An 11,697-nucleotide genomic window follows, 5' to 3' on the forward strand; every position below is an offset into this window, starting at 1 on the left:
GCTTCACACCGGATCAAAGTTTGAACTTTATTTTGATATAAACAATCGTAGCTAGACAATAGGCTTCTAGGATCTCGCTTCACTGTGTTACACATCATAAATACCACATTACACATATCGAATGGATATAAATGTGAACTTGTTTATGTTGAACATGCTTCTGATTTTTATGACTCACAAGATCCTAATCATGTTTTCAAACTTGACTTCACACCAAGATCGCCTTTAATAGTTTCTAGTCAAAAAAGGCTTCATGAGTGGTAGGATTGACCACACAACAAATTAATCAATTTCAACTTTTACATGTATATATATTTTCCTTCATCTGCAATTCATAGTGATAGGTACCATAAATTGTGAATCTTATTATGGTCTAATATCGCAAACACACTTCGATTTCACATAGAAGGATATACATCTAGATATTGTTGGGTGCAGGGGTTGGCGTTTGTTGAATTGTGCACCCTCTCCCTTCTCAAATAGAAATGTGCATATCTCACGCCCTTAAGCGCTTGTAGAAATCGATACTCATGTTTACTCCCTCCTAACACCGAAGGTCATAAAAGGTATTAGCTAAAAAAATACTAAGTATAGAAATTGAACTAAGAAAATTTAAAGTAACAACCTTGAGTGACACTATTGCTTTGTAACCAAGTTGTTCAACAGCATTGTTGCACTTGAATGTTCTATTGAGGGTCACATACTTAATTCTTGTGGATGTTAGCATGCTGGGCTGACGCATTCCATAGTGCGAGAATATATTATTATAGCTCCAGTCTACCGCAAATGTTATCGGCTCCAGAAGACATAAAGGTATTCTTAATCTGAAACGGCTGCAAAATAGTTCCATTAGTTAGTTATATGAACAATTATTACTCCTATTAGAAGAAATAAACCATTGTCCTAACGAAAATATATCTTGGTAATGTAACATTATGTTGCCTGATAGCTTAATACATATACACTATAATTATAGGTAACAATGAAGAAATGTGACTATTTACTCTACAAAATGCAAGCCCACATTTACATGTAGCTGTATACATGTACTATGTTCTACAACCAATCCACAACATATAATATGTCCTTAAGTCTCAGTTGTTTTGAATAAATACAGAAGTCGTTTGTGCGTGCAAATGTAGGAACATGTGATGTTGGTGGCATAGGACAATCACTTTATTTTGTTTCATCGAAGCATAATATGCATGTTTAAGTAACCTAGATATATTGTTGATAAAAGAGGTTAAAAATGTGAACTATGGAATTGATACAGTACAAGGGAATAGGAAATATCACCTTTTGTATCCAAGTTCTTCCAAAACCATGTAAATAAAGTCCCACATATTCACTGGCTCCATATTAGTTATAAAGTAGGTCTGTAAAAATTAAATATGTCAGGAGAATATTAAGGTGAATCACATTTTTCCTGCTCGGCAATAAATGTACATACTTTGCCTCCACTTCTCTTTGCACCGTCTTTGGTAGAAAGGGTTTTCTCGGCACATATATGAGCATGCACCACATTCTCAACATATACAAAATCATCACAATTCTTGCCATCACCAACAATGATCTGCAACAATAAATAATAGGTCATGTGCTTCAAACTAGAGTACAATAAATCCAGTTGTATATAAAGTTCTCTTTTGTAAAACTATATGAATTTAGGTAATATTCATGTGTGTACGTGTGTGTGTGTGTGAGAGAGAGAGAGAGAGTGATGAGTGAGTGAGAGAGTGAGTGAGTGAGAGAGAGAGAGAGAAAGAGAGAGTCTTTAAATGAAAAAATATATTTGTGTTTTTAAATGAAAAAAACATCACATGACAAGTGTGTATCCTATAATGGAGGCACCCTCTGTTGTTGCACCCATTCTATTGACATTGCCAAAAATCCCGAATAGGTTTAGTAGTCGTGAGGCCCAGATCCACCACCCCTTGAGATATGTCTTCACCACCAAGTATCCATGGGTTGGTAATCATGGCTTGTTCCACTGCAGCGGGCATAGAGGTGCATCCTCAGGGGTTTTCCTGCAATGGGTGAAGATGACTACGTTTGGTAGCACTAGCAGGACGGAATGGGGTGTGTCTAAGTTTGTATGTGAGGAAATATCAGGTGCTCTCATTCTTGGGGTACTCCCAATGCTCCAACTTAAATAAAACAGTTTTAAGTATTTCAAAAAATTCTAAAAAAACATGAATGTTCCAAAGAAATGTAACTACAACTTCTAAAGATCTCAGGTCCAAACTCTAAATGAACATTCAGAAAAAAAAATATGAAATCTAGCCTGAATAGTGTCAACAAAAGACAAAAACAACATTTGATACTATTCACATCTGAATTTGTCTTTTTTTGTATCTGAATGTACATTTTGAGTTTGGACCTGAAAGTCTTGGGGGTTGTAGTCATATTCCTTGTGAACATCCATATATTTTTTAGAATTTTTAAAACAATTAAAATTGGTGTTTTCAAATTGGAGCATGGGGAGCACTCCAAGGACGAGAGCACCTGATATTTCCCCGCTTGTATGTGTGGTTGTCAATTTTGATGGCCAGCTAATTTTTATTTGGCTATGGTCCGAGCCTAGTTAGCATGGAAAGTTGCTAGTTGTTTTAGTTCAATCAGTTTTCCTCGAATTAACCCAAGTTTGTAATGTTTCCTGCCCCTTTTTATTCATATAAATAAGTCTAATTTCATTCCATGTTGTTGGAAAAAACATGATGTATGTGCTGATTCTACTACAGCCTACCTCAATGTGCGAGGTTGATGATTTTACGACCATATTCATGAGGAAGCATTGCATGTTGCAAACTTTTCCAAATTAACTTTCTATATATTAAGAGAGGTAGAAAACCTAGATTACTGAAAATATTTAGTTTAGAACTATGTTTTGGTGATTTTATCATGTTATGTGCAATATAGATGTACTTACCATCATTCCTCCGTAAGAAACTAAAGTTGGCACTATTGTGTCACCAGGGCCAAAGATGGAGCCAGGACGTATACAACAAGTGAGAAGCTCATCTATTCCATTGGCTCTCATCACCAGTTTTTCGGCTTCTGCCTTGGTTTGTGTGTATGCATCAGGAAACTGATAACAAGAAAACCGCAAGGTTAGCCATACGTACTGTGCCATTTGTATAAAGAGAAGAATGAAGGAAAATATGCTATTGAGAAGCTAATTAAAAACTAGAATTAGTGATATAAACTATAACACTAGTTAAAGATGCAATAGTGGAGGGAGTGACAAGCAATCAACTAAATTAAATTGATTTAATCAATTATGTGGGGCAACCTTATCTGGATATGGTGTTGATTCATCTGCACCAAAGAGGCCATGAACTCCATCGAATACAACTGCACTGGAACTAGTGTATATGAGTGTCTTAACCTTGCATGTGTTACAAGCCTTGATGACATTCTTTGTCCCTGTGCTCGAGATAACAGGAAAAATGAATTAACTTGAATCTACCAGCTACCTGATGTTCAAAAGATTAATTAAACTGGCGTACCCTCGACGTTGACCTTGTAATGGAGTTGGAAGTTGTTCTTGATCTGATCCGCGGTAGCAGTGTGGAAAACAGTATCTACCCCTTCCAGAGCTGCAGTGCACAAGACACGAATATACTATAACTCTTGTGGTCAGAGCTTAAGCAAAATATTCTTCTAGTCAAGAACAGAGATAGAATAAGGAATCAAGATTGTCTATCCCGCTGGATAGACTATTTGTCCTAGGGTGGAGAAGACCACATGACATAGATCACATTTAATCATTTCCTCCGCTACCTAAACAAGGAATTGATAGATTCACATCTGTTCATAGCATTTCTTAGCTATTTTTATTTCTTTTTTGCTTCTCTTTTTAAAACATAACTAACTTGTTATAAATGTAGAAAGCTATCAACGTGAAGAGATCGCACGCCCGAAGAAACCTCCATATCTATTTTTCACGGGGAGGTGATTTCACATCTACGACTCACCCTTCTACCATGGCGGCTGCGGTCGGCGGATGGCCTGCAGGGTGCGCGTGCGCCTCCCCATGAGATGCTGCAGGGCCGGAAAGGTCCGGCGGTCGCGGTTGCAGGCAGCCCGTGAGCAACCGGAGGCCTCGTCGACCTCTCTCCTCAGCAGGTACAGGAGCGTTCAGAGTTACGTGTGTCGGGCCGCCTGGAGACTCGCTGCCATTCGCGCTCCACAAGCATAGTCAAGTGAGCAGAGCCTTGAGTAGTTTGGAAGCACACCATGGGGAGCAGTGATGGCGCAGTCGCTGTCCATGAGCTCTACCTCATCGCCACGGGGTGGCCTTGGCTGCTGATATAAAAGGGGCCCTCCTCACGATACTTCACAACAGTTAACTTGTGATCTAGTTTTTCACCATTGGGGCTGCCCGGGTGGATGGATTGGTGCAATGGACCACCGGGAATTAATCCGGGAGCATCTCATGGTGTCCACGTTTGCATCGACGACACAACACACAATATCATCCACGACGGAGAAGCGGATAGTCATGGCGGCGGCGGCCTCCACTGGTCGGGAGGGCCCGTCCTCAATGATCAAGGGGTGCAAATAGCGCATCTACAAGCCCGTCAATGCATTTGCAGGCACGGCGGTGGTGGTCGCATGTCACACTCACTGACGGCACAAAGGGGATTATCACCTGGTGCGAGGGCACCGACCATTACACAAGGAGGCTCAAGGCGCCATCGGCAGAGTCTGGTGCTGATGGGCATGGGGCATGCCGGCGGTTCCCCACCGGCTTCAGCATCGGGGCACCGGCTCCGACTGTGTGGATGCTGCAGTGTGACTTGCGGTGGTGTGGAGTGGTAAGAACGATTTTCACGCCTTTATTGGTAGGGCTCAGAAGCAAAGAACTTGTAGTGTTATCTTGATGAAACCGTTATTTACTTGATGTTGTATTGGTCTTCACTAACTGATCTTGGTATTTAGGATGAAAATCCATGTACAACATGTCTCTGGTCCAACGTGATGACGATAACACTGGGTCGTTGACCCCTTCTTGAATGCGTTGTTGTGGAAGAAGTAGACTCCGTTATATGTGTTTACTATTTCGTATCCTGTAAATGTTTGTCAGTGGTTGTCTTTGGTCTTAACTCTGCTTAATAATTACCTAGCAAAAAGGGCCGTGAGTTGCAACGGGACAATAAAATCGTGGTCTTCAAATTAAGTTCGAATATTCACACTACATGTATATACACGTATTTGAATATTTGTGCATCAACCGGCTCGAATGTTGACGTAAGACATGCATTCTAACATGCTCACAATGGATCAATGTTGGACTTGATCCTTGATGCGTGCATCTTTTTGAGTACATCATTGATGCGTGTATGAGAAGGAAAAGAAAAAGTCAGTCTCACGATGGATGAAAACAGAAGGGCCCTATGGCGTACCAATAGTTCGGAGGAACACTCATTTTTTTCACTTTTACGGTGGCGAGGTGGGTAATTTACATCAAATTTAGGAGCAGTTTTGATGAGAGATGAAAAATTCAAAGAAAAAATTAACGAATAATTTTTTTTACTTACGGGTGATGGGGTGGTAATTTACTTCAATATTAAGGGTAGTTTCAATGATTGGCGAAAAAAATAAAAGAAACAATTAACAAAGAGTTTCTTTTGTACTTATGGGTGGCATGGTGAATAATTTATTTCAACTTTATAGGCAACTTAGGGTAGGCGGACAGACCGGAAATCAGAGAAAGGCACCATCCTTTAATATTAGGTATAGATAAGAATTGTCGTGTGCATCGCAATGATGCAAAGGCCAAAGAAAAAGAAAGAAACTACCGGCGTACATGATACATGATGAAGTCCAAGAAAAATACTGATGAAATACCGTGTGTACATTTGCTAATTTTTTGTATGGGGGCAAAAATATTATTGGAACTCAATTGTGTTTGGAAGCCATGAACTCACAAAATGTTTAGTTGAAGTTAAAAAAACTAAAGAAGGAATACTTTCGTACAAAATAATAGGAGTACTTACCTACCCTAAAAAATGTCTTATAAAAAAATAATAGACTTAACTATCGTAGCGGCACCAACATGTAGGATTTCCCATGCGGCGGCTTCCCTCCTCTCTCTCTCATGCATGCATGTATGCATGCAAAACACATGACATCAATAGATATTCTTCTAAATTTAAATTTTTAAAAAGTTTTATCTCTCAAACCGTGAAGTCAATTGATGATCCACTTTCACCGTTAGTTTTCTCACGACGAGATCTTAAAAACTAGATCTCCTGTCAATATGTTTTGGCAACTTTTTTCCGAAGATAGTTGCCTGATTACTATCACTTAGTTGTTAGATTATGATACACTCAATTGTCAGATTAAATTAACTTGATTGTCATATTGGTGAGCTTCAATAGATACTAGTAGAAAACTTGGTCGATGGTATTTCTGTGGCTTAATGCCTATTTTGTCCTATTGTTAACACTTAGAAATTCACTCTATACCTCTTTTTTACCAAACACTCTATACCTTTCATAAACGTTACAACATCTAAAAACATACATACCTATTATCCGGTAACAACACTTAATTATTGCAGCAACTGTTCACAATTAGCATTCGCAACTATCTTGACATATTCTGGCAACTAGAGGCGACAATTTTTTTTTTGAGAAAACATGACAACATGGGATCTTGTTTTGAAGCGGTTCGTCGAGACGAGCTCACCGGTGAAAACGGATCACCAATCAGATTAACGGTTAGTTAGACAAAACATTTTAAAAAACTGAAAAAAGCAATTAGTACAATGATGTTAGTATGATGTGTAAGATTCATGCATGCACGCATGGATTCTCTCTATATCAAAATTCCATTGGGATGCCGCCGCACCGGACGACACTCATGCGCACTATGTACTTTTATTTTCCTAAGAATAATAGAAGTACCTTGTGTGAGCTGGGCCAATTGGCAGACGTCGACAGAGATGTAGGCGGCGCGGCCGTCACGGAGAGCGGCGCCAAAGAGCGCATCATCCTCGTCGGGCTCCATGGTGACATTGGGGGCGAGGTCGGTGATCCGCACGCGCCAATCTCCGGAGCGGAGCAGCGCCGCGACCAGGTGCCTCGCCATGAATCCCCGGCCGCCGGTCACCGCGCACAACCGACGTGCTTCCTGGCCGACCGGGGAAGGATCCATGCATGCGCGTGCTAGCAAGTACTGTACGTACGTATTAGTACAATCCAGCTGCTAGCTTGATAGCTGTACTATATACGGATGTGTACGATTTTAGTCGCTCGATCCTTTGGTTTGCCCTGAAGAAAACTATGACTGATCAAGGAGACCGACGACGATGAAGGAAATGCTAAAACGACTGGCATATTAGTAGCGTGTGTTTCTCGGCAGGAGTAAGTGGCCGATTGGCCGTTAGGTGGAAAACATAATGTCATGGCAGACCTATCTGACTCTGCATTGCTGTATTAGTGACTTAATTTCTTGTAAAATACCAAATATACTATAGGAAAATTAATTAATGGTTGGTCGATCGGATTTGAGGCAGCCATGCATGGTGCGCCGCACAAAATAGTACTCCCTCTGTACCTAAATATATTTTGTACAAAGAGAGTAATAATAAGCACATGGGCTGCTTATATGCCCGACAAAGTATATAAATGCAATAATTAATATTTTCGGTGTGTTCTGATGAGCTGTAGGACAAGTCATGGGCGGATTGATGGGTGCAGGCCGGTATTAATTTTCCTTGGTGATCAATTAAACAGCTGTCGGTAGGAGATTTGTTCCTGTTGGGTTGAGTGGCTGGTGATCTTTATGTCGTCTCTGTTGGTTTCCTGCATGTGGCAAGGTACCTATAATTAGAGTTAGATAATTATTGACCCATCTTAAAAATAATCAAAATAATAATGCCCACACGTGCGACAGTTATCAACATGCCCACATGCACTCGATGTCGTTTGATCCACTTGCATAATTTTTGAAGCAGTTGCCATCTGGGTGGAGAGTCATGTAAACACCCAATGCTGTGTAGGCATTATCATTTAGTGCCACACGTGTGGGTCCTCCTCGCCCGAACGGACACATGAACGCTTCCCCGAATGTGTGGGCGAAACAGCTCTTCGTCCACATGACGCTCACACGGTGATAGATGGCAACTACAGGTGTGCATATGTGACAACTAGTTACGGCAACTACGGTTGACCATACATGCACTAGTAGAAAAGGAGGCAAAGGTTCAGGCCGGGTAAGCCCATTAGTCTCGGTTCAGTCTAGAACCGGGATCAATGGGTGCACTGGACCCGGTTCGTGAGCCCAGGGGGCCGACCGGGCCACGTGCACTAGTAGAAAAAGGGTCAAACGTGAAGCACATTAGTGCCGGTTTGAATTAGAGCCGGCACTAATGTGTACATTAGTGCCGGTTCATGGCGGCGATCAATAGCACCGGTTCGTGGCGAACCTTTAGTACCGGTTCATGCCACGAACCGGTACTAAAGAGGCTGCATCAGCCTGCGGTCAGGCTATGGCCCCACCATCACCATTTAGTGCCGGTTCTTACCACGAACCGGTACTAATGAGTTTATGGCAAGCTGTTTTTAGTCCCACCTCGCCAAGAGAGAGGCAGTATGAGCGGTTTATAAGCCGTGAGTGCACAGACAATGATGAAGAGTTGCAATGCTCACCTACATGTTGATTAGCTTCAAGCCTTGCGGAATAGCATAGATTGCACTGAGCTATGTGCAGTGCAGTCTACACTATTCCGAATGGCTTGAAGCAAATTAACCACCATTGCACCTCTTTTTTATTTTTAATAACTTATTTAAACTCCGGACTTCTTTTGTGTTCAGTATGCAGCATTTAAAGCGGCGTCATCAATTTTCAACATGTTCTGACATCATTTGTTGTTTTTCGGTCATTTACCTAATTGTTTAGAGAGCGAAATGACCGTGAAATTGAAAATCGCTACAAAATGAATCCTGAAAATGTTGAAACTTGGCATGGTATCATCATATCACTCGCATAGCATGCGCGAAAGAGTAGAGAGGGTCACGGCAAAAACTGGATGCACTTCGTGTACAAACTGGACAAACTCTTTCCGAGTATCAGGGTTTCGGAGTCCGGAGTGGGTACTAATGTGCATCCCACCAATCAGGAAGAATCACACGGATCGTGTGTTTCTTTCTAGCTCTTGCGAGTCGTTGGATCAAGAGTGTGTTTCTTCCTAGCTCATGTGAGTCGTTGGATCGAAACTACCACAATCACTTTGTGAGCCAAACGACCCTATATATAGCTAGCCCACCTCTCGCCTTCCCTGCATAAGTCTTTCAGTTCATCGACTACATACATCTACCAGTTCATCGACTGCATACATCTACCAGTTCATCGACTGAATACAAATCATTCGGATTCGCCATCATACGTCCAACCGTGCATTTGATATGCATATATATGCATCACGAGCCACGGTTGGGCTGTATGATGGCGATACCGATTGGTTTGTTCTAGATCCGACATAAAAGGTTTGATACAACTTTTTTTTTGTGACATAAGAGCTATCTCTCCTCCTACCTATTTTAGTTACACAACTACCTATTTGTGCCAAATTTTCACTTTTGCTGTTGCTCTTGCATCATAAGCATCCATGTTAACTGGACTTACAAGTAATGCAATTTAACCAAACTATCTTGTGATCTTCGCCAAGAGAGAGGCAGTATGAGCGGTTTATAAGCCGTGAGTGCACAGACAATGACGAAAGAGTAGAGAGGGTCACGGCAAAAACTGGACGCACTTCGTGTACAAATTGGACAAACTCTTTTCGAGTATCAGGGTTTCGGACTATACAAAAATAAATAATGCAGAAAATAAAAAAACCATACAAAAAATTACTCAAAAATAAATAGAAGAAAATAAATAATGCAGAAAAGAAAAAACTATATAAAAACTACTCAAAAATAAATAAAAGAAAATAAGTAATGCAGGAAAGAAAAAACTATATAAATGTTGAAACTTGGCATGGTATCATCATATCACCCGCATAGCATGCGTGAAAGAGTAGAGAGAGTCACGGCAAAAACTGGACGCACTTCGTGTACAAATTGGACAAACTCTTTCCGAGTATCAGGGTTTCGGACTATACAAAAATAAATAATGCAGAAAATAAAAAAACCATACAAAAAAATTACTCAAAAATAAATAGAAGAAAATAAATAATGCAGAAAAGAAAAAACTATATAAAAACTACTCAAAAATAAATAAAAGAAAATAAGTAATGCAGAAAAGAAAAAACTATATAGCAAAATTATTGGCACACTGCCCTGTGGGTCTACCAGACCTAGGGTGTGCAAATGCAGGCCCAGGAGGGCCAGCAGACCTACAGGGCAGCGTGCCCTGATTAATTAGGCCCAGAAGTCTGCTATATAGAGGAGTTCGAAGAGGTAGCCGCGGTTGGGTTTATAAACAAGTGCGGCTGCCCTTCGCCGGGCGAGGTGGGACTAAACTTTGGGGTGGCAGCGCAAGGCCTTTAGTATCGGTTGGTGGCTCCAACCGGTACTAAAGGCCCCCCCTTTAGTACCGGTTGGAGCCACCAACCGGTACTAAAGGTCTGCTCTTCCCGCCTCTTTGCCTGGCCAAAGTAGGCCTTTAGTACCGGTTGGTGGCTCCAACCGGTACTAAAGGCTCCAACCGGTACTAAAGGCTCATCCTATATATACAGCACTTATGAAATTTCAGTTACATCTCCCCACTTCTTTCGTCAACCTCTCGCGCGCCGCTCCCGTCGTCGCCGCCCGTCGTCGTCGTCGTCGTCCCCGCCGCCGCCCCGAACGCCGCGCGCCGCCGTCCGTCGTCGTCCCGCGACGCGGTCCCGTCGTCGTCCCGCGCCGCCGTCCGTACGTATCTCGCTCTCTCCTCGCGCGTACCCGGCCGCCGCGCCGCGCGCCGTCCGCCCCGAACGCCGCGCGCCGCCGTCCGTCCCCACCGCCGCCCCGAACGCCGGCGCCCCCGCCCCGTACGCCGCCGCCCCCGCCCCGTACGCCGGCGCCCCCGCTCGTTCGTACGGGGCGGCGCGCATGCACACACACACATGCATATACCACACACGCATACACACACATACACACATACGTACACACATATACGTATACACACACATACACACACATCTTTTTTCTTATTTTCTGTTTTTTAGAAAAGCTAATTAGATGATCGAATGTTAGATTAATGTCGAATGTTAGATGAATTAGCTAGATAGAAAAATTGTCGAACTAGAGATTAGAACTAGTTGAATAATTAATGTAACTAGTTTATTTTTAGTAAGAAAATTTAGGTATATGAGATTTGAACTAGTTGAATAATTAATATAACTAGTTTATTTTTAGTAAGAAAATTTAGGTATATGAGATTTGAACTAGTTCAATAATTAATATAACTAGTTTATTTTTAGTAAGAAAATTTAGGTATATGAGATTTGAACTAGTTCAATAATTAATATAACTAGTTTATTTTTAGTAAGAAAAATTTAGGTATATGAGATTTGAACTAGTTCAATAATTAATATAACTAGTTTATTTTTAGTAAGAAAAATTTAGATATATGAGATTTGAACTAGTTCAATAATTAATATAACTAGTTTATTTTTAGTAAGAAAATTTTAGGTATCTGAGATTTGATGATCTAATTAAAATATTATTTGTTAATGAGTTTTTCTGTTTATTTAATTTT

At 41.2% G+C, this 11,697-nt stretch overlaps 1 protein-coding gene across 2 annotated transcripts; it reads right to left on the bottom strand.

The window, feature by feature from the left end:
* Positions 1-256: 256 nt before the first annotated feature.
* LOC147962296 (3beta-hydroxysteroid-dehydrogenase/decarboxylase-like) lies at positions 257-7,300 on the bottom strand. 2 transcript variants are annotated; one of them, XM_087536671.1, is made up of 9 exons: positions 6,915-7,300; positions 3,510-3,599; positions 3,293-3,426; positions 2,930-3,088; positions 1,520-1,573; positions 1,451-1,483; positions 1,297-1,376; positions 626-833; positions 257-544 (listed from the first exon to the last, which is right to left on the bottom strand). In XM_087536671.1, the coding sequence occupies exons 1-9, from the start codon at positions 7,162-7,164 to the stop codon at positions 497-499; spliced, it is 1,056 nt and encodes a 351-aa protein (XP_087392797.1). In that variant the 5' UTR covers positions 7,165-7,300; the 3' UTR covers positions 257-496. The 2 variants fall into 2 exon arrangements, with proteins under 2 accessions (XP_087392797.1, XP_087392796.1); XM_087536670.1 differs by having other exon boundaries at positions 1,451-1,573.
* Positions 7,301-11,697: the final 4,397 nt, after the last annotated feature.

Source organism: Triticum urartu, chromosome 7A (genome assembly GCF_056163025.1).
Source record: "Triticum urartu cultivar PI428250 chromosome 7A, HENAU_Tu73, whole genome shotgun sequence".
NCBI classification, from domain to species: Eukaryota; Viridiplantae; Streptophyta; class Magnoliopsida; order Poales; family Poaceae; genus Triticum; species Triticum urartu.

Excerpts from the sequence above, each read along its gene's own strand:
- LOC147962296 (XM_087536670.1), bottom strand. The coding sequence starts at position 7,164 with ATGGATCCTTCCCCGGTCGGCCAGGAAGCACGTCGGTTGTGCGCGGTG. Across the intron at positions 3,600-6,914 it reads ATTGGCCCAGCTCACACAAG|CTCTGGAAGGGGTAGATACT; the intron begins GTACTTCTATTA and ends TGTGCACTGCAG. Across the intron at positions 3,089-3,292 it reads CAACACCATATCCAGATAAG|TTTCCTGATGCATACACACA; the intron begins GTTGCCCCACAT and ends TCTTGTTATCAG.